Here is a 27,933-nt window from a genome sequence, read left to right on the forward strand (position 1 = left end):
AAGTCAGCCAGTTGTTCCCTGTGTATAGAGGCTTTCACTACACCCCTGGTTAAAAAGGGAATGATTTCAGAAGGGGGAATAAAGAATGGAACATGAACAGGCATATGGGATTGATAAAATTCTTAACATGAATCTTGAGCAGCAGAATAATGCGGATGAATAAAGGTCCTCCAAGTTCCACACAGTCTATGACGGCTGCTGGGAAAGTCAGAAGCAACAGGTGGTATGACTGAATCGTCAGACCCTGCTTAGCCTCCCATCTGTTGAGTTCCAGTGTCATTTACCTCCAAGGATGAGCATTCAATGAATACAGCCTGTTCCACATGAATAAATACAGAGCTTTGCCTTCTTAAGATTATTACATAGGAACAGAAAAAGGGCATTCTGCCCCTTGAAATTCTCCTGTCCCTTTATAACATGTTTGAGGGACTGAATAACGTTGACAGTCATTCTGCACCATTACAATACCAATATTTTACTCTGGTGAAATTGATCTGTTATCTTGGAATGGCAAGTTCGTAGATCAAAATCCTGGGGTTTTTTTTCAGAACTGAGGTTGCATGGACATTGTGACTACTTTAGCACGATGAGCTACTTATATTAAAAGTTCTATGTGTATGTTTCAGATAGAATATTGGAACCTTTTGAAGTTATTTTGATATAAAAATGTAAGTGTGTGCACGAGTGTGAGAGTGCATGTGCACATCAGAGAGTATGCATGAGAAATAAGAGAGAGAAATTGATTCTATGATGGTAACAAATAGTGGAGACCAGTGTGATGGGGAGGCTTTAGTTTAATGAGTAGCTTGTGGCCTGAATGAGATTGGACTTTCTCATCTCCTGTAGGCTTCCAGGTTTCCAAGCCTTTGGTTTGCAGCTTAATAACTAAACCAGCAAGATCGAGTTTGGACATGCCGCATATAGGGAATTAAATGAATAATGCACAACACTGCTGCATCAATAGAAAGTATTTCTTAAAGGTGTAAATTAAGGCTAAACAACATAAGAATTCAATACATCTTTGAAGTATCCTCTCCTGTATAAATGGAGAAATGTTTCAGATAGTGCCATTGTCCTGATGTCAAGCACAGAAATGCAGCTCAATACTTTCAGACTCCAAGAGGCAGGCAAGGACCTCGTACTGATGGTAAGGCACAAACATAAAACTGACTGATTTGCATACAGTCAAATCCTCTCTTTCACGGTTCTGCAGGCTTCTCTTTAGTTTTCCTCTTTTTCCTCCTTGTCAATGTAAAGTTCTTTAGTGGATTCTGTTTTTTGTAAACCTGTGAAGAAAAACATTCAGTTTAATAAATCCACCAGTACATCTTCTCTCCGTGCACTCTATAGTTGTTTCACAGTTCAAAGTAAATTCATTACCAAAGTACATATATGCCACCATATACAATCCTGAGATTCCGTTACTTTGAACTTTGAAGCCATTATAGAGGGCACAGGCATACTCAATAAATCCATAACTGACTATTAACTATAATAGTATCAATGAAAAATCACAGCAACTAGCGTGCCTAACACAAGAAACTGTGCAAATAGAAAAAGAAAGGAATAATAATAATAGGCAATAAATACCGAGAACATGTGACGAAGAGTCCATGAAAGGGAGACCATAGATTGTGGGAACATTTCAATGATGAGGCAAGTATAGTTGGGTGAAGTAATTAGGTTTGTGAACCAAAGTGGAGCTTAAACTCTTAACATCACACTTAACTGTAGCCTGCACTGTTCATCAGCAATTGCTTCTAAATGATGTGGACGGCGATGCCAAAAATTATTACCCACTCCATTTTCCTTAAGAATTCAAATTTCAAAGTAAATTTGTTATCAAAGTACGTATTTGTTACCATATTTTATCATGAGATTCATTTTCTCACAGGCATTCACAGTAAAAACAGAGAAACACAGTAAGATCAATGAATAACTACACATAAAGACCGACAATTACTGTACAAAAGACAAACTGCAAAAATAAAAAACTAAAGTAAACAAATAATACTGAGAATATGAGTGGGAGAGTCCATGAAAATAAGCCCATGGGCTGTGGAATCAGTTAAGTGTTGAGGTGAGTGAAGTTATCGACACAGGTTCAGGAGCCTGATGGTTGTACGGCAATAATTATTCTTGAACCTGGTGGTGTAGGACCGAAGGCTCCTGTACCTCCTACCGGACGGCAGCATGATCTAGATGATGGAGGTATTTGATGATAAATGCTGCTTTTTTGTGGCAGCGCTCCCTGTAGATGTGCCCAGTGGTGGGAAGGATATTGCTTGGGATGGACTGGGCTGCGTCCACCAGTAGTGAACCACTTTTTTGAACAGTCGCATGCTTTCTGTTTAAGGTATTCCAGGAACGTCATTGAAGGAGAGTTAATGGATTCAGCTCTTGAAACAAATGATAAGTTTCCAAGTCTGAGCAATGGGTGTTGTTTTGGAGTGAAACAAGTGGCCATGTCCCCATACATCTGCTGCCTTGTCCCAAGTACCTGGAGATTTAGAAGATGCTGTTTCAGGTAGCCCTGCTGAGTTGCTGCAGTATATTTTGAAACTGCTACCTACTGCAGACAGATGCACATCAGTGTTGGGTGTGAATATTGTCAATTAATGTTGAAGGAATTCAGCAGGTCAGGCAGCATCTACGGAGAGGAATAGATAGTCGACATTTTGGGCTGAGACCCTTCATCAGGACTGTGATATATATAAGGAGGAGGGTTGGACATGAGGCTAGCAACCCATCCCATAAAAACCCAGAGCAACAGAAACACCAACAGACCTCATTCCTGGGGGAGGAAGGATCTTCAGCTAGAAGACATATGAAGTCGTGTGGTAAAAGTAGAAACCACAGGACCAAGCAACTTTCTATCAGTCCAGGAGTGAGGACTCTGGCTCTCTATTCCTCTCCATTGATGCCGTCAGCAGCCTATGTCCCAGTAGGGGTGATGGGCTTAAGGAAGCAAGTATAATCACTCGAGTTGAGTATGCTGTTCTCCTAAGGGTTGTCTATTGGTGGGTCCTCAGATGGCTGTGGAGGCTGATGTGGGATCCATATATTCTGATGCAGCGTAGGCAAGAGTAATTGGTGGTTGTGGTTAATGGTTGAGTATTTTGGTTTTTCAGTCCTGCCTTTTGCATCTGCTCCTTATTCTCTGCAGCACAGCAGCAAAAGAGTTAATGTAGATGTTCTGTAATGATATTTATGAATGTCAAATAAGGTTCAAAGGGCCATACTTCCCCCTTGACCTTACCACCATGGGTGACCCTATCAGGAGCTAAGTTCCAGAAGGCATTGCCCTCAGGAGCTCACAATCCTCCCCCATCGCAAGGTGATGATCCTCAGAGAAGCCACGCATTTGTAACATTCTCCAGACAGAAATACGATCCGTGGACAATACTCTGGCATAAGTTCAAACCAAGTTAACCATACCCATTCCCAGCTGAACTACATTCATACCCAGCACACTTCTACATCAAATGGATTATAGTTAGAAAAAAGAATGAGAGGATTGTCAAAAGCTGTTGCTGCAGTGGCAAGTAATAGGAGAGGTCTTTACCTAGCAAGTACAATCCTTGTCGATAAGATTTGTTAACTATTCATTTGGGGGGGGGCTGATTTGAGGGTAAACAACAGAACAAGTTTCTGAGTAATATATCACCATACATGTCTCAAAGATTTGACTGGATCTTCTCACCTTTATTTTTTTCTGCTGGTTATTTTTTGAGAATTTGCTTCTCCATCTCTTCCTCTTACTGATGAAAGGATTAGCGATTCCTCGGAGTGTTTTTGGAACTAGCAGTATGAAAATACAATCATCAATGAAAAGACAATCAATTTCAACATTATAACAAGGTACCAGCAGCTAGAAAGAGTAACCAAATAATGATAGATATTATGACACCCATTACATTCTTCACAAGACAGAAAATCCAGCCTTAATTTTCCAGCGATTGAAAAATGCAATCAAAGCCACTTCAAAGCATTAATGAGGGAGTCCTACATCATGACTGCCTTTCAGATAAGGCATAACACATCAACTGCCCTCTCAGGTGGACATAAAAGATTAACGTTATCAATCTGTTAGGATATTATGCCAGAAGAATGTGGTTAGGAGGGATAATAAATCAGCCATCAATGACTCTATGAGATAATGGACAGGAAAGGAATGGAGGGTTATGGGCTGAGTGCAGGTAGGTGGGACTAAGTGAGAGTAAGGGTTCGGCACGGACTAGAAGGGCCGAGATGGCCTGTTTCTGTGCTGTAATTGTTATATGGTTACGAATGGCCTAACTCTGCTCCTGTGTCTTATGGTCTAACTACAGAGGAATTTCGTGTCCAAGCCAACCTTATTCCTTGAATCGTGAAACACACAAGTTAGGAGTAGACACCTCAGTCCCTCAAATCTACCTGTAAGGAGTTATTTACGTTCTCCCTGCACCCGTGTGATTCCTCCTGGTGCTCTGGTTTCCTCACAAAGTCCAAAGATGTTGCCAGTTGGTAAGTTAATTGATCATTGTAAATTAAGCTAGGATTAAAATCAGGGGACTGTTGGGCAGGATGGCTTAAAAACCAGAAGGGCCTACTCAGCGCTGTGCCTCAATTTAAAAAATCTCCTCTACTGTTTAGTAGCATGGCTGACTTAACTCCATATTCCCCTCCACCCAAGATAGAAATTCATCCCCTTATCATCTGTCAGGTTCTGCTTTAAATGGATCCTACTTCCATAATCATTTGAAGAAGTTCAACTGGAAAACAAGGTGTAACCTAATTAGCTACATTGTCAGCTGCCCTGAGCACAATGGGTTGAACGATCTCCTGTGTCCTAAATCTCCATGACTCTTTCATAGCTGTAATTTGGACAATCATGTTCATGCTGGTCAAATCAGTGTTATCCAGCCTAATCTGACCCGCTAGCAGCAGGCTCATAGTATTGCTAGTATTGTAAAATATATAGAGGGTCACTACCTCTGCTATACCTTTAGGCAGTAAATCCCATTTTTCTTTCCTCACCATTTTCTTTCATCATCTCCCTCTAACTTTTTCACAAATTATTTCACCCTCTTGTGCAATGCCTTCCAAGTCAAATAGTTAATTCTCCATTTTTATTCCCATTACTTGCCTTGAACCACTTATTTCAGAGTAGGCATGCCTCCTTTGTTGTACCGACACAGTGACTGCATGTAATTACAGAATACCACATGAATTCTCTAAATTAACACGCACAAAATGCTGGTGGAATTCAGCAGATCAGGCATCTACGGACAGGAATAAACTGTCAACATTTTGGACCACTAGTTCATCAGGACGTTAATTCCCTAAATAAATGGGATTAGGTGTGGTGCATATAGTGTGCAGCATAGCTAAAATACTCAGGGAAACAAAGGCAGCATACATTCAGTGGCCTCTTTATTAGGTACCTCCTGTACCTAATAAAGTAGCCATTCAGTGCATGCTCATGGTCTTCTGATGCTGTAGCCCATCCACTTCAAGATTCGACATGTTGTGTATTCAGAGATGCTCTTCTGCACATAAGTGTTGTAATGAGTGGTTATTTGAGGTCCTGTCACCTTCCTGTCAGCTTAAACCAGTCCGGCCATTCCCCTCTGACTTCTCTCATTAACAAGGCATTTTCATCCATACAACTGCCACTCACTGGATGTTTATTGATCTTTGCACCATTCTGTTAACTCTAGAGACTTGTGCGTGAAAATCTCAGGAGATCAGAAGTTTCTGAGGTACTCAAAACCACACCAATCTGGCACCAACAATCATTCCATGGTCAAAGTCACTTAGATCACATTTCTTCCCAATTCTGACATTTAGTCTGAACAACAAATGAACCTCTCGACCATGTCTGCTTGCTTTTATGCACTGAGTTATTGCCACATGATTGGCTGATTAGATATATACAAGGTGTACAGGTGTACCTAATAAAGTGACAACGGAATACATGTTCAAAATAAAAAGAGCTGAAACGTTAATTTTGCGTCTCCTTCCACACATACTAACAAATCTGCTGAATATTTTCAGGATTTTCAGTTCTTTCCCCTGAATTCCAACATGTAGATTTTCTAAAAATTTTCAATTACAATTACAGACTCAACATTATATCTTTCAAATAAAATATTCAGCCTGTTTTCCCGATAGCTTTAAGTTGATCTTTCTTTCAAAGCAATTTGGTTCCTTTAAAGAGCTGTGTTACTGGTTAGGAGACTCACTCAGGTAATCTGGTACGTTCTTCAAATGTGGCTTTACAATTGCCGGGTGGAGAGGTCTATCATGTCGCAACAGCTGGAAGTCTCTAGGATTATCTTCAAAGTAGGTCTATAAAAAAATATAGGGTCACTGAAAAGGTATGACTAAGTCATAGTTTAACTTAAAATATTGTACTTTCCTCTGTACTCTACATTGCCCATGGTCATCTTATAAAATCTGATGCCACTTCACTAATGCAAGAGGATGGGGGTCCTTAACTACTGGTTCACTATCACTCTAACAAAAGATTGAGTCTGATAGCTACTATTTCACTATCACTCTAACAGAACATGGGGATCCCATAATTATTGGTTCACTAACACTAACAGAGGATGGGGTCCCGTAATTACTGGTTCACTAACACTAACAGAGGATGGGGTCCCATACTTACTGGTTCACTAACACTAACAGAGGATGGGGTCCCATAATTACTGGTTCACTAACACTAACAGAGGATGGGATCCCATAATTACTGGTTCACTAACACTAACAGAGGATGGGATCCCATAATTACTGGTTCACTAACACTAACAGAGGATGGGGTCCCATAATTACTGGTTCACTAACACTAACAGAGGATGGGATCCCATAATTACTGGTTCACTAACACTCCTACAGAGTATGGGGGGGGGGGGTCCCATAACTATTGGTACACTAACACTCAAAAAGAGAATGGAGAATCTCCTCTGCCTCACCTTCAATTTCTCAGAGTTGAGTAGCTCCTGTTTGATTTCTTTGAGCCGAGCTTCCTTAATTGACTGTTTTGTAACTGAACGCATGGCATCCTGAAAAAAGATAGAAATATTTAAATGTGAAAACTTGCACCTTTGGTCTTTTGCCATTTCAGGGCAGTCAAAGCATTTTCGGGTACGGAAACCTGTGAGGTGTGACCTTGTAGTGCAGCCAAGTACAGTTTACCCTCAACAATTAGCATCGTCTGAATATCTGTGGAATTTGTTCCCGCGTTTGGCTGCGGACACAAAGTCATTGGGTATACTTAATTATTAAAGGAGTCAAATGTTATAAAGAGGCAGGAGTACGGCCATGAAGTATTGATGACAGTTTTTGTGCTTAGGACTCTGGAGTGGGACTTAAGCCTTCTGATTTACAGAGAAAAGTGTTGGCCACAACTTTCAGCCAAACTTCAGGACCCCTGTCAATGGAACTGAACAAATTGAATGGAAATGGTGTTCCACCAACACTACAATGATCTCTGAAGATGCTTTCTGATCATTGATCATCAGGAACACATCCATTTCTCAGAGGCTCAGTACTTTAGTGAACGCCGTACTTTAGGACAGCTTTGTCTTCACAATTTTAAAATATATTTGCATTGAACATGAAAATATTACACAAAGACAGACCCAAGAAAAACAGGTGCAACAGAAACAGGCAGGTTACACTCTGATCATCATACCTTACACCGGTAGCGGAAACCCTCAATCTCCTCGATGTGAAACCGGTAGGGTTTCAAAGCACAGTCCATGTTCTCTGTTGATATAAAAGAATCAGTATTAAATCTATTACTGAACGTTGCATTCTGCTTCTGAGATCTTCTTCCTCAAGAGGACCATAGATGTTTAGGGTAATGGGCAGCAACAGAGACCACCGTTAAAATACTTGAGTTGCAATTTTCTACATCAGGATGTCTTGGGTTTTTGTTGCCATCTAAGTACAGATTTAATCCACTGATAAATAGCAAGAAAATCAAGCCATCAATTAACTTCCAGGCATATCCATTGTACAGCACAGACAAAGTACTTGGGAAACAAACAGTTTATTCAGTTTAATAGTAGGACCTCCCTTAGATCAGAGATGAGGAGGAATTCCTTTAATCAAAGGGTGGTGAAAATGTGGAATTCAATGCCAGATGTCTGTGGAGGCCAAGTCATTGGGTGAATTTCAAGTTGATACATTCTTGATTAGTAAGGGCGCCAGAAGTTACAGGGAGGTGAATGGGTTAAATCAGTCACAATGGAATGGCAGAGCAGACTCGATGGGCTGAGTGGCCTAGTTCTACTCCTACGTCTTACAGCTTTATGTCTTACTTCACATTTACTTTCAAAACCACGTTTTAGTGTTGGGAACAACCAACTGGAATGTGTGCTCAGCTACCATTTAGCATAAATTGGAGAAAAGGGGAAAGCACTTTCAGTTAAGAAATTGGGTACAAATTCTAAACGAGAAAATCTGTAGATGCTGGAAATCCGAGCAACACACACAAAGTGCTAGAGGAACTCAGCAAGCCACGAAGCATCTAGGAAAAGAGTACAGACAACATTTCAGATAGAAACCCTTCGGCAGGATGCCCAAAACATCAACTGGACTCTTTTCCTAACGCTGCCTGGCCTGCTGAGTTCCTCCAGTGTTTTGTGTGTGCTGCAAGGGTATGAATTATAGTTATTTACTTTAATGCATGAATTGACTCACAATGGAAATGTAAACGGGGTTTCAAGCTAAGATGCTAGGAGTTGTTTGATTGCTGTCAGTGCATCTTTCAAGGGAGACAGGTTTCTAATCAAACCTTCCACCCTAATGTCAGAGAATTAAACCTCTGATTTGCCCCAACTACGGGAAAGACCAAACAGGTTAGGACATTTTTCCCTGAAGCACAGGGGTGTACAAAATTATGAGGGGTACAGATAAGGTAAATACAAGCAGGTGTTTTCAGCTAAGGTCACGTGAGACTAGAACTAGACAGAGATCAGAGGTTAAGCATGCAAGGTGAAATACTTAAGGGGAACTTCTTCACTCAGAAGGTGGGGCATGTGTAACCAGCTGCCAGAACAAGTGAGGGATGAGGGTTCCATTGCAACATTTAAGTGTACAAGTACACAGATGGGAAGGGGTATGGAAAGCTATGATCCAGGTGTGGTTGATGGTACTAGGCAGAATAATAGTTCAGCCTAGATAAGGCTGAACTTTCTGTACTGTAGTGCTCTATGACTCTCGACCCAACAGCCAGGTCTAACCTCCAGTTAGTGCTTCTTCCACTTGTTGTAACAGCGGCAATTCCTTGTGCGACACAAAGGTCAGTGCTGTACCCTGGTTATCCACGCGAGCTGTTCTGTGGGAATAAGTGGAATTCAAATCCATTATCAACCTCAGTACGCATTAAAAAAAACTTCTTTAATGTTCAGAAGCATTGGGCAGTTCATTTCAGTGACTGACAACTTGTTTTACTTAAAGGCTAGCAGACAGTCAGAGGTCATTGAGGTATACTGTGTGGAAAAGAGGCCCTTTGGTCCATATCTCCATATGAAACAAATTGGCTAACCAAGCTAGTCCCATTTGCCTGCTTTTGGCCAAAATATCTCTAATCCTTTCCTACCCATATTCCTGTCCAAATATCTTTTAAATGCCGTAATGATACCCTACTCGTTCCTTTTACACATTAGCCTGTATGAACAAGTTGCCCCAGATTCCCTTTAAATCTTTCCCCTCTCACTTTGAACCCATGCCCTCTAGAATTGGACTCCCCATCCATAGAGAAAAGACTATTCACCATATCTATTGCCCCTCACGCTTTTCTAAACTCTAAGCTTGTTAGGGCATATTCTGGAATTAAGGTATATAACAAATATGAAACTCAACAGCAGCCACTCTTCAGATTTGAACATGGATTGCAAGTTGAATTTAAAATGCAGCTCAGAATAATGGGTTTCCTGGAACTGCAGGTTGGGGTCACTCACAAATAAAGAAACACTCCACTTGGACCTGACGCCCACATTTGCATAAATGCAGCCCAGAGCCAGTGGGGATTAACATTCATTTTGGGTGTCTGGGGTGTGGGTGCAAAGGAGGTGTTCAAAAACTACATGTAATTCAAAGGAAGCATTGTAGATACATTATAATTATAGAATTGTCCTGCCGTTACCTTTGATCTTTAGCATTTTAATAATGTCATGTAATGTTGGGCTGAGCAGGTCTCTTCTTCCAAGTGTATTGAATTAGGATGTGTGCTGCTTATTTTTGCTATAAAAACACTTCTATATTCACTAGCTCTCCGGTGACTTTGTTCCCACCCCAAAAAAGGCCACCCTCAGCCTCTATGCTCCAAGAAAAAATGTCCCAGCCTATCCAGTTTCTCCTTATAAACCAAATCGTCTAGTTGCAGTAACAATCTCATACTTTCTGCACGTTTTCCAGCTCAGTGACAGCCAGTCAAACAGGAAGTACATACAACACACACAAAGTGCTGGAGGAACTCAGCAGGTCAGGCAACATCTATGGAAATCAAGAAAGTCGAAGTTTCGGGCTGAGACTCTTCATCAGGACCGGAAAGGGAGAGGGAAGATGCCAGAATAAAAAGATGGGGGGAAGGGAAGGAGGATAGCTAGAAGGTGATAGGTGAAGCCAGGTAAGTAGGAAAGGTAAAGAGCTGGAGAGCAAGGGATCTGATAGGAGAGGAGAGGACCATAGGATAAAGAAAAGCAGGAAGGGACCCGGGGGAGGTGATAGGCAGGTGAGAAGAGGTAAAAGGACAGAGTGGGGAATAGAAGAGGAGGGGAGGGGAAGGGAGGGGAGAGGAGTTTTTTAATGGAAGGACAATTCGATCTTCATGCACCCTCCACCCTGATGTTGGCCTCATCATGGCACAAGAGGCAGCCATGGACTGACATATCATAAGGGGAATCAGAATTAAAATGTTTGGCCACCGGGAAGTTCCATTTTTGGCAGATGGAGCAGAAGTGCTTGATGAAGCAGTCACCCAATTTATGACAGGTCTCACCAATGTACACAGTTCTCCAAATGTGGCCTTAACAAAAAGAACACGAGGAAATCTGCAGATGCTGGAAATTCAAGCAACACACACAAAATGCTGGTGGAACACAGCAGGCCAGGCCCAAAACGTCGAGAGTGCTTCTCCTTATAGATGCTGCCTGGCCTGCTGAGTTCCACCAGCATTTTGTGTGTGTTAACTTAACAAACTGACATTGCCACTCTTATACTCAATGCGTTGACTGACGAAGGCTAGTATGCCAAATGTCTTCCTCATCAACCTGTCCACCATCAGGAAACTACGTACTTGTCAGTCTGTGCTACAACATTTCCCAGGACCCCTCCCCTGATATGCCTTACCAAATTTCAACACTTTGCATTTACCTGAATTAAACTCCATCTGCTATTCCCTGGCCCACTAACCTAGTTGATTTAAATTCCCTATGTAATTTTAGATAACTACAGGCCACAGTTGGGAAGAAAATGAGAAGGGATTTAGGCCTTTCAACATTCAAAAGGTTTCAATGAGATCTCCCTTCATCGTTCTAAATTCCAGCGCCTACAGACCCAGAGCTATCAAACGTTCCTCGTATGATAACCCTTTCATTCCCGGAGGATCACAAGGATGATTCCAGGAATGAAAGGGTTATCATATGAGGAACATTTGATAGCTCTGAGTCTGTACGCACTGGAATTTAGAAGGATGAGGGGGTATTACATTGAAAGCTTTCAAATGCTGAAAGGCCTAGACAGTTGATGTGGAAAGGATGTTTCCCATGGTGAGGGAGTCTAGGACAAGAGGGCACAGCCTCAGGATAGAGCAGCATCATTTAAAACAGAGATGTAGAGAAATTTCTTTAGCCAGAGGGTAGTGAATTTGTGGAATTTATTACCACAGGCAGCTGTAGAGGCCAGGTCGTTGGGTGTTTTTAAGGTAGAGCTTGATAGGTTCGTGATTGGACACGGCAGCAAAAGTTACGGGGAGAAGGCCGGAAAGTGGGGCTGTGCAGGGGGAAAAAGGATCAGACATGATTAAATGGTGGAGCAGACTAGATGGGCCAAATGCCCTAATTCTATCCTATGTCTTATAGTCTAGATGCAATGTACATTATGACTTACCTTCCAACACGATGGATATACGACTCTACTGTGAGTGGGACATCAAAATTGATTACATTTGACAGATTCTGAAAGTCTATCCCTCGGGAGACCCCATATTCATTATCCTTCCCTCTGAAATAGGAAGAAAAATTATCTGTTAATTATGAACACAAGAAAATGTTTTAACCAAAAAAATATATTAAATCAATCACCACCTCAAGTCAGACCAAGTGTACCTTGATACTTGATGGTTGTGGATCATACAATCCAATCCCAATATCCTACTGCTTTTAAGTTCTATATAGAACATCTTGGCATTGTTGCCGGTTAGAGACACACACTGGCCACTTTCTCAGGTACAGAAATGGAACCCGGTGTGTTCTTCTACTGCTGTAGTTCATCCACTTCAAGGTTCAACATGTTCTGCATTCAGATAGGCTCTTCTGCACACCACTGTTGTGGCACGTGGTTATTTGAGTTACTGTCTCCTCAGACCTCTCTCATTAATGAGGCATTTTCACCAACAGAACTGCCGCTCACTGGGTATTTTTTGTTTTACTAACCATTCCCTATAAACTCTAGAGACTGTTGTGTGTGAAAATCCCAGGAGATCAGCAGTTTCTGAGATACTCAATCCATCCCGTCTGGCACCAAAAATTATTCCATGGTCAAAGTCACAGTTCTTCTCATTCAGATGTTTGGTCAGAACAACAACTGAACCTCTTGACTATGCCTGCATGCTTTTATGCATTGAGTTGCTGCCAAATGATTGGTTGATTAGATATTTACATTAACATACAGGTCTACCTAATAAAGTGGTCACTGAGTGTAGAAACAGATAATATACAGAAAACATCATTAATCAAAAGCCCATGCACTTGCTGCACTTATCTGAAGGATTATGTGTTCAATAACATGCAACCCCAGGTGCACAATAACTTTGAGGCTTGAAGGACAAAAAAATCTAGTGACCAACATATTGATTTGGGCCAACAAGAAAATAAAGAAATCTACGGTTTATAAAATCAATTCCAATCACAATGCTGATAAAACAAAAGGGACGCAAGGCAATTACTGTTCCTGTTGTACCCACTCTGAATGGAAAAAAAAGGTATTTAAGCTATTCCAACTTTTAGCCCATCAGATTAGCAGAGATCAAATGTTCATTCCGGACTTTTTAAATGCATCAAGGTTTTCTGCCTCCCCACCCCTTCGTGTTACCATGACCCTTTGGGCAAAAAAGTTTCTCCAACAACATATGGAGGTTAAAAAAAAAAGTTGATTGATCTTTGTTGTTATAATTATCAGGGTCTGTGCTTAGAATTACACACACTCAAAATACACAACACAGGAGAACCCCAGAAGATCAGCAGGCTTGACCTTGAAGAAAAGTCATACATCCATCGGAATAATAATTCATTATTTTAAGCAGAACGATACAAGGGTGTTCGGAATACTGCCCAAAGTAACTGGAATTGGATTCTGCGGACCAACTTTCAGATACTAATTCCCCAGCAGCTCACATGCGCCTTCCAATTTGGTAAGCAGGCCTGTACACAGTACTCACATTGTGGCCTAGTTATTATTTCATATATGATTAGCTGGACCTCCCAATTATCAGTAATGTCAATGAATAAATCTAAGCATCTGGAATGTTCTATAACTTAATTACTGAAGTAACATGCCCTACTCAGAAGTCTGAGAACAAGTATCCTTAATTCTCCTGTACTTTCTATCATACCCACACTATATGCAATTATCTGAGGACATTCACCGTCCTTATCAAATGTCATTTTTTTGTGTCTAAATTGTAAAGTTCAGAGTAATTGTTATTATCAAAGTGCATATACGTCACCATATACAACCATGAGATTTATTTTCCTGTGGGCATACTCAATAAATCTATGGAATAATAACAGGATCAATGAAAGACCGCCCAACTAGGGCATTTAACCAAAGTGCTGAAGACAACAAACTGTGCAAATACACAATGAAAGAAATAATATTAAATAAATATCAAGGACATGAGATGAAGAGTCCTCAAAAGTGAATCTATTGCTTGTGGGAACATTTCAATGAAGGGGCAAGTGAAGTTATCCCCTTCAGTTCAAGAGCCTGATGGGTGACGGGTAGTAACTGCTCCTGATCCTAGTGGTACGAGGTCCCACATTTCCACTCACTCAATCCACGCACTACTTCCACCAGATTCAACCTTCTCAGAATTGCATCACATCTCTAACTATTACACAAACTTGATTTAGTTTAGAATTAGTGTAAATGAGTTGCTTGATGGGCACGATAAACAAACCAGGCCTACGCTGTATGACTTTGACTCCACTGAAAATAATACTTACTTTGCTCTTTTGCCGTGGCTTTTCTTTTTCTTCATCTCATCTGTACTGGAAGCATTAGTCAGGTCATGCTCGTCTGTTGCAATAATATAATCGTAAAAACCCCGACTGAACTGATTGATGATGTGACACCTGATAGAACACAGTGAAAGGTAAAGCACCTCAGCAATGCAGCTATTACCTTCATAACCCTCCCATCTCACACCACAGCCTGTCACCTGTTCTCAACAGTTGTCTTGTAAATCAAAGCGCTTACAGCAGCCTCTCTCAATCAGAATCAGGTTTATATGTCACTGAATTTGTTGTTTTGCAACAGCAGTACAGTGCAGTACATAAAATACAATATATATTACTATAAGAAATATATTTAAAATAAATTAGGGCAAAAAGAGAGCAAAAATAGTGAGGTAGTGTTCATAGGAGGGTTGTGCAATGGAGATACATCTCTACGTAAGGCGGTGTAAGGCACTCTCCCTCTGCTAACCTGCAGGTTACCCTTGGGCAAGGTGGAGCACCTCTTTAGCCCCAGTGATCAGGGTCACGTGAAGCATGGGAGCAGGTGATGAGTGGTCACATGAGTAGCTGGTGCACAAGTCCTGGTTATACGACCACTGACGCCAAGTAGACAATCTCTGAAGAATATTGATAATGGCTAGGGTCACCTATCTTGTAAAGACACTGCATGTGGCAATGGCAAGCCATTTCTGTGGAAAAAATTGCCAATCATGGTCATAGACCATCATTGCCTACATCACAGTATACGGTACATAACGATGATGAGAGATCAAGGGTTTACTGTCCATTCAGAAATCTGATGATGATCAGTGTCTCTCTTCAGTCTCCTGTACCTCCTCTATAATCTTTGAACTGATCTTGGTTCAGACTGAGGTCAGTAAAAGGTAAAATATTCCAATAGAGAAGATCCAAGTCCTGAAATAAAGGTCATCCATTTTGGACTGCAACAAGGAGAGACTTCTTCCCTCAGAAAATGGTGAATCTTTGGAATTCTCTGTAGGGCTATGGAGGTTCATTAATAGTTTTAAAAATAGATCAATATATTTCCTGGTAGTAGAAAAATCCAATGTCATGGTGATAGGTTGGAAAAATGGTGGCAATGGCTGTGAGAATACCCTGACAGGATCGAGAAACCATATGGCCATGATTCTTTACAAGCGTCAGCCCCTGCTCTAACCACAGCACACTGGGAAGGGTCTTGGATTCTCTGATTATTGGATAAAAATCAAATGTGCTGGAGATTCCCAGCAGGTCATGCAGCACCTGGGGAGAATAAAACAGAAATATTTCTGGTCCATGATCAGTCATCAGCAGCACTTGCATTTTTATTTTGGATTTCCAGCATCTGCAGGTTTCTATTGCTTTTCATGCCCTTTTGGGAAGGGAGACTGAAGGGCCAGTCACCACGCCCTCTGGTAGAGGGAAGATAGTGGGGTCAGATGCCCCATGTTCTGCTGATAGGAGATTGTAGAGTCAGAGATTCAACTTTCGAGACTGAAACTGACAGATTCCTAGATATTGGAGCAATCATAAGACTATAAGACGCAGGAGCAGAATTGGGCCAATCAACTCATCAAGTCTGCTCCGCCATTCCGTTATGGCTGATTTATTATCACTCTCAACCTTATTCTCCTGCCTTCTCCCTGTAACCTTTGACAATAAAGGATCTGTTAACCTCTGCTTTAAATATACACGATGACTTGGCATCCACATCCATCGGTGGCAATGGATTCCACAGATTCACCACTCTCTAAAGAAATTTCTCCTCTGTTCTAAAGGGACATCCTTGTGATCTGAGGCAATCAAGGTATACAAGGTTAGGACAAGGAAGCATGTTGAGTTAAATAATCAGTTATGATCTACAGAGTGGCAGAACAACCTTAAGGGGCTGAATGGCTGCTAGTTCTGCATGTTATACTCTTCCCCACATCAAACCATGACACACTGTATCTGACAGTGATGCAACTCAGAACCTAATATGACAGAACAGTGCACGATCTAAGACTTTCAAAGCTAATTTAATTTTTACTCTTCTGTGTACACAAATGACAGCACTCCCTTTCCCCCATCAAAACGTAATCTGGATGCTCTAGTTGGAATCAGGAAAGCAAAGTCAGAAGGGAACAAAAAAGAAATGCGTTGTGAAAAGAATACAAGTGAAGTTGTACCTGGAGTGGATTGGTAGCTCTGAGTTTAGGACACAAGAGGCGATGCTGAACTGCTCCAGGAATAACTTCAGCCGGTAACATTTGTCAATAGAGTTCACAAAGATAATAGTCTTGCCTCGGATAAGGGAAAGTTTGAGTAACGTGTAGATCAACAGGAATTTCTCCTCCTCCTCACAATTTATGCGGTACTGAGTCAGTTGGGAGCTGTCTGGAAGTTGAGACTCCTGAAGCTTCAGAACCACCTAAAGGATATAAGATGACATTACAGCAACACATCACAGCCACAGTCTACCTTTGTCACTTTACAAATGTGATGAATTTAACCAAGAGTAGACAGAGTCAAACTAGTCAAAATAAATTTACTATCGAAGTAAAAATACGCTACTATATACTACTTTGAGATTAATTTTCTTGCAAGCATTTACAGGAAAAGAAATGTAATCTATGGAAAACTATGCAAGACAAAGATTGACAACCAACTAATGTGCAAAAGATAAACTGCAAATAAAATAATACTGAGAACATGAGTTATAAAGAGTTTGTAGGTTATAGAATCAGCTCACTGAAGTTATTCACATCAATTAAGAAGCCTGATAGCCAAAACACCAATGGAGAGAATATAACTTGTTTGCTTATTCATGAATAAATGACTGATTCCTATTGCACAATCTATGTCCAAGAGGAATCATTTACAGGTAGTCCCTGAGTTACGAGCGCCCAACTTACGGACAACTCATACTTACAAACCGAGGAAGGAGAACGCCATCCGCCATTTTAAGTCGGATCGCAACGCCGTCCGCCATTTTAAGTCATTGCCGTTGACATTGTGCTGAGCGTTCAACTTTGTATTTGGTTTAAATTTTTCTTAGTAAGATTCACCCTGACCCCGACCACCCCTCCCCCCCCCCCCATTCCAGTCGGCTGGTGGCGCAGTGAGATCAGCGCTGGGCTGGAGAACGGAGTTTCCCGAGTTCGATCCAGTGACAGACTGTTCCCGTGCCGGGTTGATGTCAATCCAGTGACTCCCGTACCATCCGTGCTCGGTTGATGTCGAGCTCGCAACTCGACCTCGTAAAAAAAAACATTGCCACCTCCAGTTTAAATTCCCACGCGGAATATCGTTGATGATCAAATACCCAAACCCAGCACAGCCCCCACTTGTCCCATTTAGCCTGCCTCAATGCAGTAGTCCTTAGGACCCAGCGGACCTCGGGAGCTGGCAAAGCTCGGAAGCCGCCACCCGCAGTGTTTCTTTTCCATTGACGGGAAGCCATCACGATTGAAAATAAAGTGGAAATAATAAAACGTTTGGAAAAAGGTGAAACGCCATCGCTCATTGGAAAAGTGTTAGGCTACAGTCAGTCAAAAATCGGAACAATTTTAAAGGATAATGGATAAAGTGAGAATAATGGAGCATGTGAAAGGTGCTGCCCCAATGAAAGCTACAATTACTACTAAGCAATGCAGTGGTTTAATTATTGGAATACATACGTTTCTTAAGTGTTTTATATGCACAGAAAGGTAAAATATATACTACATACTAAGACAAACGTTTGACTAACTGACGCTAAATAATACCAGATGTACTTGTTCCGACTTCGGTACAAATCCGGCCTAAAGAGAGACTCAGGAACGGAACTCGTACGTAACCTGGAGACTGCTTGTATATTTGTAAGCATTGTTTAAATTCTCAGGACACCTCACAAAGACTTTCTAACATGTAAAACTCCAAAAATAGGTAGAGATGGTTGCTAAATGGTTCAACATCAAACTGCCTTAAGGCCAAGTGAAACTGTCCTAACTAACACCCAGCCCTTCCCCTTCGTAAGAGACCAATGGGATCTCTACCATTCATCCAAAAAAGCAGACAGCATACACCAGATCTGAGTGTGGAAGTGAACCTCACGTATCTGAAATTCTGGGTCATCCATATTACCACCACTGAAACAAGGCCAACAAGATGGTCAAATAGTTTACAGAATTCTTACCGGGTTATGAAGCACCAGCTCCTTCAGTGCCTGAACGTCTTCATTAAATGTGGCTGACATCAAGAACGCCTGATAAATCTTCGGAAGATGTCTACAAGAAGTGAGAATAAACCAGACAGGTATAAATTCCACAGTTCACACTGCCTGAGGGTTAAATGTCACATCTTCTCTAACAGTAACGACTTGCTGAAAACGTATCAAAGGTCCATGTTGTAGGAGAAAGAATAAAGAGGGCTGATAACTAGTAAATAGGGATGTGGATTATGCTAATACGGTTAGTGGGGAAACAAAGACAAGCCTAGAAATAGAGCCATGGAATGCAGCAGTGACAATACGCAAGTTTCTGGCACGTCATAAATTTTGTTAGTGTTCAAAATAAATTTATTACATCACCATATACAACCCTGAGATACATTTTCTTGTGCGCATACTCCAAAAATCCATAACAGAATAATAACCATTAATAGAATCGATGAAAGACAGCACAAACTGGATGTTCAACTAGTGTGCAAAAGACAACAAACTGTGCAACTACAAATAGAAAGAAATAATAAGTAATTTAGCAATGAATATTGAGAATATGAGATGGAAGTGAGTCCATAGGTCATGCACCTATTGTTGAGGTAGAAATCTGGATATACTGTTAAACCCGAGGATAATAATTTTATTCTGTAATCAGGACCTAGTTTGTTACTTAATTAAGTCTTCCTATAGTCGTCATTCTGTTATCAAAATGCAGTCTTATTGGTAAGCTCATCAACTGAGAATGTAAAAGCCGTACCAAATTCATGTTCAGCTAAATCAGCTTTGACTGGTCGCCTGATGTGCACACCAGTTTTTTATTAATAAATCACTTGTTATTTTGAACACCAAGTCTATGTGATCTTTCAGTTTGCTCCTTCAATCCAGTACCCAGCCAAACACAGCTCATGCACTAACCCTCTCATTCCCAGGATCAATCTCGAACATAAACCTGCCGGTTTATGCAGGTTTAGCATAGTAAACCTGCTATGGACCAACTCCAATGCCAGCATGTCCTTTCTTAGATTATGGGACTCAAATGCCCCGAGACCTTATAAAGCCTCAGCATGGCATCTTTGCTTTTATATTCTAGCCCTCTCGAAATGAATGCTAACATTGTGTTTGCCTTCCTTACTGCGAACTCCAACTGCAAGTTAACCTTTAGGGAATCCTACATGAGGACTCCCAAGTCCTTTGCACCTCCAATTTCTGAATTTTCTCCCCTTTTAGAAAATTATCTGCACCTTTATACCTTCCAAAAAAGTGCATCACCGTGCATTCCCTACACTGTATTCAACCTGCAATGTCTTTGCCCATTCTCCTATTCTGCACGTCCTTCTGCAGGCCCTCTGTTTCCTCAACATTACCTGCCTCTCCATCTATTTTTGTATCATCCACAAACATGGGCACAAAACCATCCATTCCATCATCCAGATCATTAACCTTTATCATGAAAGGAGCAGATCCAACACCAACCCCTGCAGAAACACACTAGTCACCAGCAGCCAAACTGAAAAGGTCCCCACATTCTTTGCCTTCTGCCAGTCAGCCAATCTTCTATCCATGCTGCCACCTTTCCTGAGCTACTATCTTACTTAACAGCCTCATGCACGGCACCTTGTCAAAGATCTTCTGAAAATCCAAGTAAGCAACATTCACTGACACTCCTTTGTCAATCTTGCCTATTATTTCCTCAAAGAATTCCAACAGATTTGTCAGGAAAGGTATTCCTTTCAGAAAACTATGCTGACAAGGAGCACAAAAATTCAGACTTCTACCTCAGGAGGGTGGAACTGATGAGGGCATGGGCTTAGGGAGAAGTTAAGAGAGGCAGTGTTCAGTCAGTCAGTTGGTCATAAAGAATTTGATGACACAGTCCTGAAGTGCACCAGTAGATGGAGCCAGACATCCTTGCAAACATTTATTCTATAGTCATTATTAAAATGAAAGCTTACTTGGTCATTATCACATTACTATTTTGAGAGATGTTTACAAACACCATTGCTCTATTCCCAACACAGGTGACCGCACTCAAAACAAAATGCACAACAGTTGTGAAGTACTTTCAGACATCCTGAAAAGCACATTAAAGGCATTATATTCAAGATTCAAGTTTATTTTTCGAGTTCAAGTTTAATTATCATTCAACCATACATGAAAACCTATGAATACAGCCAAATGCAACAGTGTTCCTCCAGGGCCAAAGTGCAAAACGCAGTACCAACAGTCACACACAGGAAAAACCACATATAGCGCATGTGATAGCAAGCACATATAAGATACCAATAAAATACAGTCACACAAAAAAAAATGGCCCAAGACCCGAGTCCATGGATGTTGCAGAAGTCGGCAGTTGAACACAAATCAACTTGTTTTCTGCTGAGCGAACACTAGGGGGCAGCTTGGGTGCTGTGCCACACCACCTCCGGTGAGGTGTGACTCCGATCCTCTCCCCCCGGGCGGTTGTAAACTGTCAACACCGCCGCTTGAGGCCTAGTCCTCACTACAACTGAGGCCACGCAGCTCCCCTGCCAATCGCCAATAAACCAGTGAGGTAGACTTGCTGAATTCCACACTAATAATGTCCAACAGGGTCTTGTGATCACAAGGAAAGCGACAGATGATCATTGCTGTCAAACTGCACATCTCCTTCGTGCATTGACTCCTCTAACGTTTCTCTGATGCAGGCAGCAGCATGATCTGGACCAAGTCCAACTCCTTCAGTTTCTCTGCCAAAAGCAGTTCTCGCTGATGGACTGCTGTACTTTTAATGTCCAGCAGGGTCTTGTAATCGTAAAAAATCATGTTTGAAAAGGACAGTAACACCTTTGGTCGACCCCGTAGAAGCCGCTGCGTTTGAGCACACTGCCATCTTATTGGAAAATCTTATATGTGCACATCACAGTGACCGTGAAATGCGTCCTTTGTGTTACAACCCCAACACACCTGAGGGTGTGCTGCATGTCACCACACACTCTGGCGTCAACACAGCATGCCCACAATGCTCGGCCAAACCACACACACCAGAACAAAGCAGAACACAAGCTTCGAAATGTCAAAACCAGCCCATTCCTCCCCCCGACCCATGCAGATACACAGTCCTCTAAACCCAAGACGGTCCATCTTCTTCAGCCTCCAGCGGACTCAGAATGCAGACACTAGGCCTTCGACTGCCCCAGCGGGCTCGCAGATCCAGGCTCCAGTCAATGGGCCACGATTTCTGGACTTCAAGTCAAGTTCAGCTCAGGTTTATTGTCATCCAACCATATACATGTATAGTGCCGAACGACACAAGATTCCTCTGGCTGAGGTGCACAACACGGTACATATAATTCACACACAACACAATGTAATATTACCACAAATAATAAAATATATTCCAGAAGATTGACAGTTAAGCACAAGACGCATTTAAGACACAAGTTAAAAAGTAAACAGCATAATGCGGCTGCCATTTCGTAAGTGATGAGATCTGGGTGGTGTCAGGGAGTTCAGATGTCTCACAGCCTGGGGGGAAGAAGCCGTTTCCCATCCTAGCAGTCCTTGTTCTAATGCCATGGTGCCTCCTGCCTGTTTGTAGCGGGTCAAAGAGATTGTGGTAAGGATGGAAGGGATCTTTGACAATACTTAGGTCCCTGCATATGGAGTGATCCCCTCAGGATTCCTTGCAATCCTTTGTAGGGTCTTTTGGTCAGAAGTCCTCCATCTCCTGTACCAGACAGTGATGCAACTGGACAGGACACTCTCAACGGTGCTCCTGTAAAAACTGATTGGAATAGTGGGGGGGGGGGGGGGGGGGGGTGTCATCCCTTGCCTCAATCTCCACAGGCAGTGGAGACACTGCTTGTGCTTTCTTGACTAAAAAGATGCTGTTGAGGCATCCATTATGTGCACTCCCAGGAAGTTGGTGCTCCTAAACTCTCTTTGTAGACAAGCCACTTATGTGCAGTGAGGAGTGGTCAGCCTGCACCCTCCTAAAGTCTAGGATCACCTCTGTAGGCTTGTCTATGTAGAGACACTTGTCGTGCTCGCACCATTCTACAAGTAGCTCTACCACCACTCTGTCCACTGTCTCATTATTGCTGTTGATGAGGCCAACCACTGTTCTGTCGTCAGCGAACTTGATGATTTGACCCGATATGTAAGAGACAGTTGTCATTTATAACTTGTGGACTGCTCCGAAATTATTATGCTAATCGTTCTATCTGTATCAGACCTTTAACCAGAAGATCTTGTGTTACCTTGGTATGTTCTTTCCAAATAGTCCATGTATAGAGCCAGTCATACTGCACAACTGGTCTGGGCTGATCAAGAACCCACTTACACTAATCCTATATAAAATCCCATTCTAAATCAGCTGAATGTTATAAATTTGCTACTGAATATTCCAGGTGGAGGCCATCTGTGGGTGAAACTTTCCCCTACCAGGCTCCACATCGCCTGCCCACAATGTTCAGCAGAGCAACATATACAGCAATAATAACAGAATTAAATAAGTCACTAACAGTAAAATAAGACTACCCCTACTCTCTCACTCTCACAGACAGTGCTCTAACCCCAGGACAGGCTGCCTCCTGGACTCCAGTCTTTGGCCCTGGGCTCTCAAGACTCACAGACTCGACCTTTGGGTCTCCATCTCCATTCATACTGACTTTCTGGCTTTCAACCCCCAGACTTGCTGAACTCTGGACTTCGACTTTCGCCTTTGCCCTCCAGACTTCGCTGATCTCTGGGTCTCGGCCCCAGTACTCGGTCTATTTTGGATTGTGACCTTCGGGCGTTGACCGACATGACCTCCAGGGTGGCTGACTTTGGGCCTTGACTTACAGATTCACACGCAGAATGTATGGTGGCACGTGCAGGCTGTCCCCAGCACATCCTCGGGTGTTTGTTGTTAATGCAAATGATACACTTCACTTTGTGCTTCGATGTACACGTGGGAAGTAAATCTTAATCCAGGACAGCTTCTATTCTCATAAGATAAACTCTTGTTCTTGCAAACTACCTCGCCAAGGCCCCTTGCAGTTTACTTATTCACTTGAAATTTATTTCTTTACCTGCAGCTTCTCCGCAGCTACAACTACAATATATTCTGTATTCCCTTTTCATCTTTATTACTTCAATATACTTATGTACAGCATGATCTTACCGATTTGTGGTGGGGTGGAGATGTGTCTCTACCAAAGGAGGTGTAAGGCATTCCTTCCCTCTGGTCACCCTTGGGCAAGTATAGCACCTGCTTGCCCCCCCCCCCCCCAAAAAATCAGGGTCACGTGAAGCCATGGGAGCACGTAATGGATGGTCGTATGAGCAGTCGGTGCCTATCACCAGGACTTGAAGAGTCGTGATCACCAGGCAGACGATCACTGAAGAGTAAAGCGCGAGTCCTGATGAAGGGTCTCGGGGTGAAACATCAACTGTTTACTCTTTTCCACAGATGCTGCCTGGCCTGCTGAGTTCTTCCAGCATTTTGTGCGTGTTGCTTCAATCTCTGAAGGGTATGGGTGGGGTCACGCATCTTTGTAAAGGCACTGTGCAGAAGAAGGCAATTACACTTCTGTAGAAATATTTGCCAAGAACAATCATGGTCATGGATGGACGATGATCATCTACATCACACTTCCACAACCTGGATCAACACATTGATGTCGTGTGGAGGCTTGCGTGCTTCAAGGATTTCATCAGGCAATAGCAACTCAGGGCCACCCATGTTGGAACAGCTGTGGACTAGATGCCCGATGAAGACTGATCCAACCCTGGCTCCCAAAAGGACAGACTTGTGTCTGCCCCTCTGGGCCACACTTCCTCATTTGACAAAAACCAATTGGATGTGTGCTGAGAAAAACACCTGCCATTCAAAACAACAACAATCTACATCATACGACAAGGCACATAATGAAGATGATGATCTTACTTAATGGCACAGAAACACACATTCATTGTAGGTCAATAGATGTAACAATAATTCGCAGAAGGTGATCTGTAAGGGCAAACTGAAAGATAAATCTATTTTCAGACAAATTATACCAACATAAGTAGAAATACAATCAAGAAAAAAAATCTCAAAGTTAGTTTCTTACCCCAGAAGGTTCTTCAGGTCATTTTCAAACCCAAATGAGAAGAGTAGATCTGCCTCATCGATCACAAGCATTTCCAGGGAGGTACAAAGACTCAGAGTGTGCTGTTCCACGTGCAGCAGAACACGGGAGGGAGTGCCAATGACTATATCAGGCTTCTCCATTAATATGGGCCTGAAAGAGAGAACCGGTATTGAAAAGGGCCACGCGACATGGTTCAAACAGGACGAAAAGCTCACAAACACTCATTTTTCTTCTACCTCTGTGCTGATATATCCGCCTGCCCCGAGACGTCAGCCACTCGAACGTCCCACGTGCAATAGGCTGTCAGTTGCCGGATCATTTGCTGCACTTGCTGACCCAGCTCCTTCGTGGGAACCAACACAAGGGCTCGCACTGCCTGCTCGCAAGTGGACTGAGGAGAGACACAGGGTTTAAGAAAGTCCAGCTCTGTCACAAACATTGCTGATATTCCAGTCAAGTACAAATGGGCTCCAGTCTGACATGTTGACCCATGACCTCCACATGCCAAAATGAGGCCTATTTCAGGACAGAAGAGTAACATCTTATCTTCTACATTCAATACCTCATAATCTATTTTTTGATTCCTGACGGTATGAATATAGAGTTCTCCTTCCAGTAAGCCAACTACACCCCATCTATTACCCACTCTGACCTTTTAACACTTCTCACCTGCCTATTACTTCCCCCAGGTACCCTCCTCCTTTCCTTTCTCTGATGGTCCACTCTTCCTTCCTCTCAGATTCCTTCATCTCCAGCCCTTGACCTTTCCCACCCACTTGGCTTTACCTATCACCTTCCAGCTAGCCTCTAGACCCTCCCCCCACTTTTTAATTCTAGCATTTCCCCCCCCCCCCCCCACTTCCTTCTCAGTCCTGAAGAAGGGTATCAGCCTGAAATGTCAACTGTTTATTTTTTCCACAGATCCTGCCAGCCTTGCTGAGTTCCTCCAGCATTCTGTGTGTGTTGCTTTGGATTTCCAGCATCTGCTGACTTTGTGTTTATATCCTGTCCATCCACACTGTTATTAATCAGCTTCTCTATGGCAGCAAGTGGATTCAGCAGTGCCTCACCAGCAAGCATATTACACAGAGTGAGGAATTCATACATTGTGGTCATGCACAAAATTCAGAATAATCTTAAGTAGTGTTTATTTCTGACATGTACATTAAAACATACAGTGAAATGCATCATTTGTAACAAATCAAATCAGCAAAATTTGTGTTGGGCAGCCCACAAGTGTTACAAACTTCCGGTGCCAACATGGCATGCGCACAACTCACTAGCCTAACCGTCCACCTTTCGAACATGGGAGGAAACTGGAGCAGCCGGAGGTAATGAACATGATCACGTGGAGAATAAGCAGACTCCTTACAGGCAGCGATGGGAATCGAACCCTGATCTTACGGCTGGCTGATGTAAAGCACTGCGCTGCTACGCTACAGAGCCGCAAGCCAAACTTGACATTGAGGAGGATTCGTGCTACTCTGCTCCCCACACAGTTGCTGCGTTAATGCCCAGCAACCTCCAGAATGGGGGAATGCAAATAATAAAACAGCGCAGTGTTGTTTCACTCCCTTTTCTATCCAAAGACAACTTATTGCCTGTCTACTTGTCTGGAATTTGACCCAATGCTTCAAAGGAGCAAGTCTAGGAAGCACACATTAAATTCATCATATTGGGCTGTATTAGGGTGAGTGGGAAAAGAGATTCCCCTTCCTTTTGCTCTAGTGACCTAGGCCAACGAGTGGCTCTATGGCATCTTTCCGTCTCTTTCGCCTTGCCTTCCATGAGCGAGAGAGAGCTGCTATGGCCGGCACGCCCATCCCAGCTCTCTCACGTTCTGTTGTCATGGTGCCGCGCCATTCCCCCCGTTGAGCAGCGTCTGCTGAGTCAGGCTTGCACCCTCACCACTCCGTTGAGGTTGTTGCTTGTGTTGCTCTGATGGCCTTGCTGTGTTGCCACTAGAATATATGGTGACACTTCTAGGCTGATCCCAGCACATCCTTAGGTGTGCTGGTTTTTAAAGGAAACAGCACACTTCTCAGTATGTTTCATTGTACATGCTACTGGTAAATCAAAATCTGAACGCAGACAAATTTGGACCCTTCAACTTGAAAGACAAAGACTATTTAAGAGCAAAAGGGACAGATGTGGGGAGGGTTACCTTTTTAGTGTTGAGAAGATGTTCGATGATGGGAATGGCATAGGCTGCAGTTTTACCAGACCCAGTGCGTGCCCTAGCCAGTAGATCTTTTCCCTCCAGTGCCAGAGGAATGGCCTTTTCCTGAATAAGAGTAGGCTGTGCCCAGTTCAGTTTGGCAATGGCCTAAGTTTTTGTTTTGAGGGTGGGGAAAACAGAAGGTTGCACAACATTTGGTCATAAGTACAATGCTTTCAACTCTCCCCTGCGTTTCCTTGCCTCTTCTCAACACCGCTCCCTTTGCCACCAGCATCATCTCCCTTGATCTTATCACTCCTCTCCAACAACCCCATCTCTGGATATTGCGCCCATAAACGTCCCACCATTAATATATCCCTCCTCTTTCAAACAATTTCTACCTTTTGCTACCATTCTCTCAACAAGCTCCCACCTCCTCAGCCTCTTTCTCCAAACACACTCCCCACCTCTTCCCTTTGCGCCCCTCCAAAGATTCCTTACTGCCCCCCTCCACCAGCCTGACCCCAGGTCTAGCATTCTCCCTGGCCACTGCCCCTGCAGACGAATTGTGTGTGTCCCCAGCACCTATGCTGTGACAGGCAGGGCTGAAAAAAAAACAAAATAGGACAAAAAAAAAGCAATAAATCTCCCAAAAATAAAACCTCTCCCTTGGCCTGTGCTGTCATCCGAATGTAAACTTCGTTTTTCTCCTCCCTTTCTCCCTCTTTCTTCTCCCTTCTCTTCCCTCCCTCCTCTTCTTCCCCCTTCCCTTCTCCTTAAGCCTTCCCTCCTCTCCGTCCCCCCCGACCTGATCCGGTTACCTCGATCAATCTCTCATCGAGTCCCATCTCGTGGAACTCCAGCTTCTCCGCCGCCATCTTCACGATGGATGACGTCACGTGCCCCTTCACCTCTCACCTTCACTCTCACTCTGCATTGCGCACTGCCCCACAGTGGTGGGAAAGTGTAACTGCAGCCTACACCTGACTGCCCTCAGCAACTCCAGGTTAAAGTAATTGTTTAAAGACCACTCGATTTGGTTCT

The 27,933-nt window shown here is 42.8% G+C and overlaps 1 protein-coding gene across 1 annotated transcript; it reads right to left on the reverse strand.

Annotated features, from left to right (window-relative positions):
* Positions 1-776: 776 nt before the first annotated feature.
* ddx56 (DEAD (Asp-Glu-Ala-Asp) box helicase 56) lies at positions 777-27,800 on the reverse strand. Its single transcript, XM_073059714.1, has 14 exons — positions 27,711-27,800; positions 26,896-27,057; positions 24,968-25,122; positions 24,711-24,881; positions 18,610-18,700; positions 16,622-16,863; positions 14,442-14,570; positions 12,106-12,219; positions 9,237-9,331; positions 7,682-7,755; positions 6,960-7,049; positions 6,228-6,333; positions 3,704-3,801; positions 777-1,286 (listed from the first exon to the last, which is right to left on the reverse strand). Exons 1-14 carry the CDS (start codon positions 27,765-27,767, stop codon positions 1,200-1,202), a joined length of 1,671 nt encoding a protein of 556 aa, XP_072915815.1. The 5' UTR covers positions 27,768-27,800; the 3' UTR covers positions 777-1,199.
* Positions 27,801-27,933: the final 133 nt, after the last annotated feature.

This window comes from Hemitrygon akajei, chromosome 1, assembly GCF_048418815.1.
Source record: "Hemitrygon akajei chromosome 1, sHemAka1.3, whole genome shotgun sequence".
In the NCBI taxonomy this organism is placed as follows: Eukaryota; Metazoa; Chordata; class Chondrichthyes; order Myliobatiformes; family Dasyatidae; genus Hemitrygon; species Hemitrygon akajei.

Excerpts from the sequence above, each read along its gene's own strand:
- ddx56 (XM_073059714.1), bottom strand. The coding sequence starts at position 27,767 with ATGGCGGCGGAGAAGCTGGAGTTCCACGAGATGGGACTCGATGAGAGA. Across the intron at positions 25,123-26,895 it reads ATCTTCTCAACACTAAAAAG|TCCACTTGCGAGCAGGCAGT; the intron begins GTAACCCTCCCC and ends GTCTCTCCTCAG. Across the intron at positions 9,332-12,105 it reads TATATCCATCGTGTTGGAAG|AACAGCTCGCGTGGATAACC; the intron begins GTAAGTCATAAT and ends TTATTCCCACAG.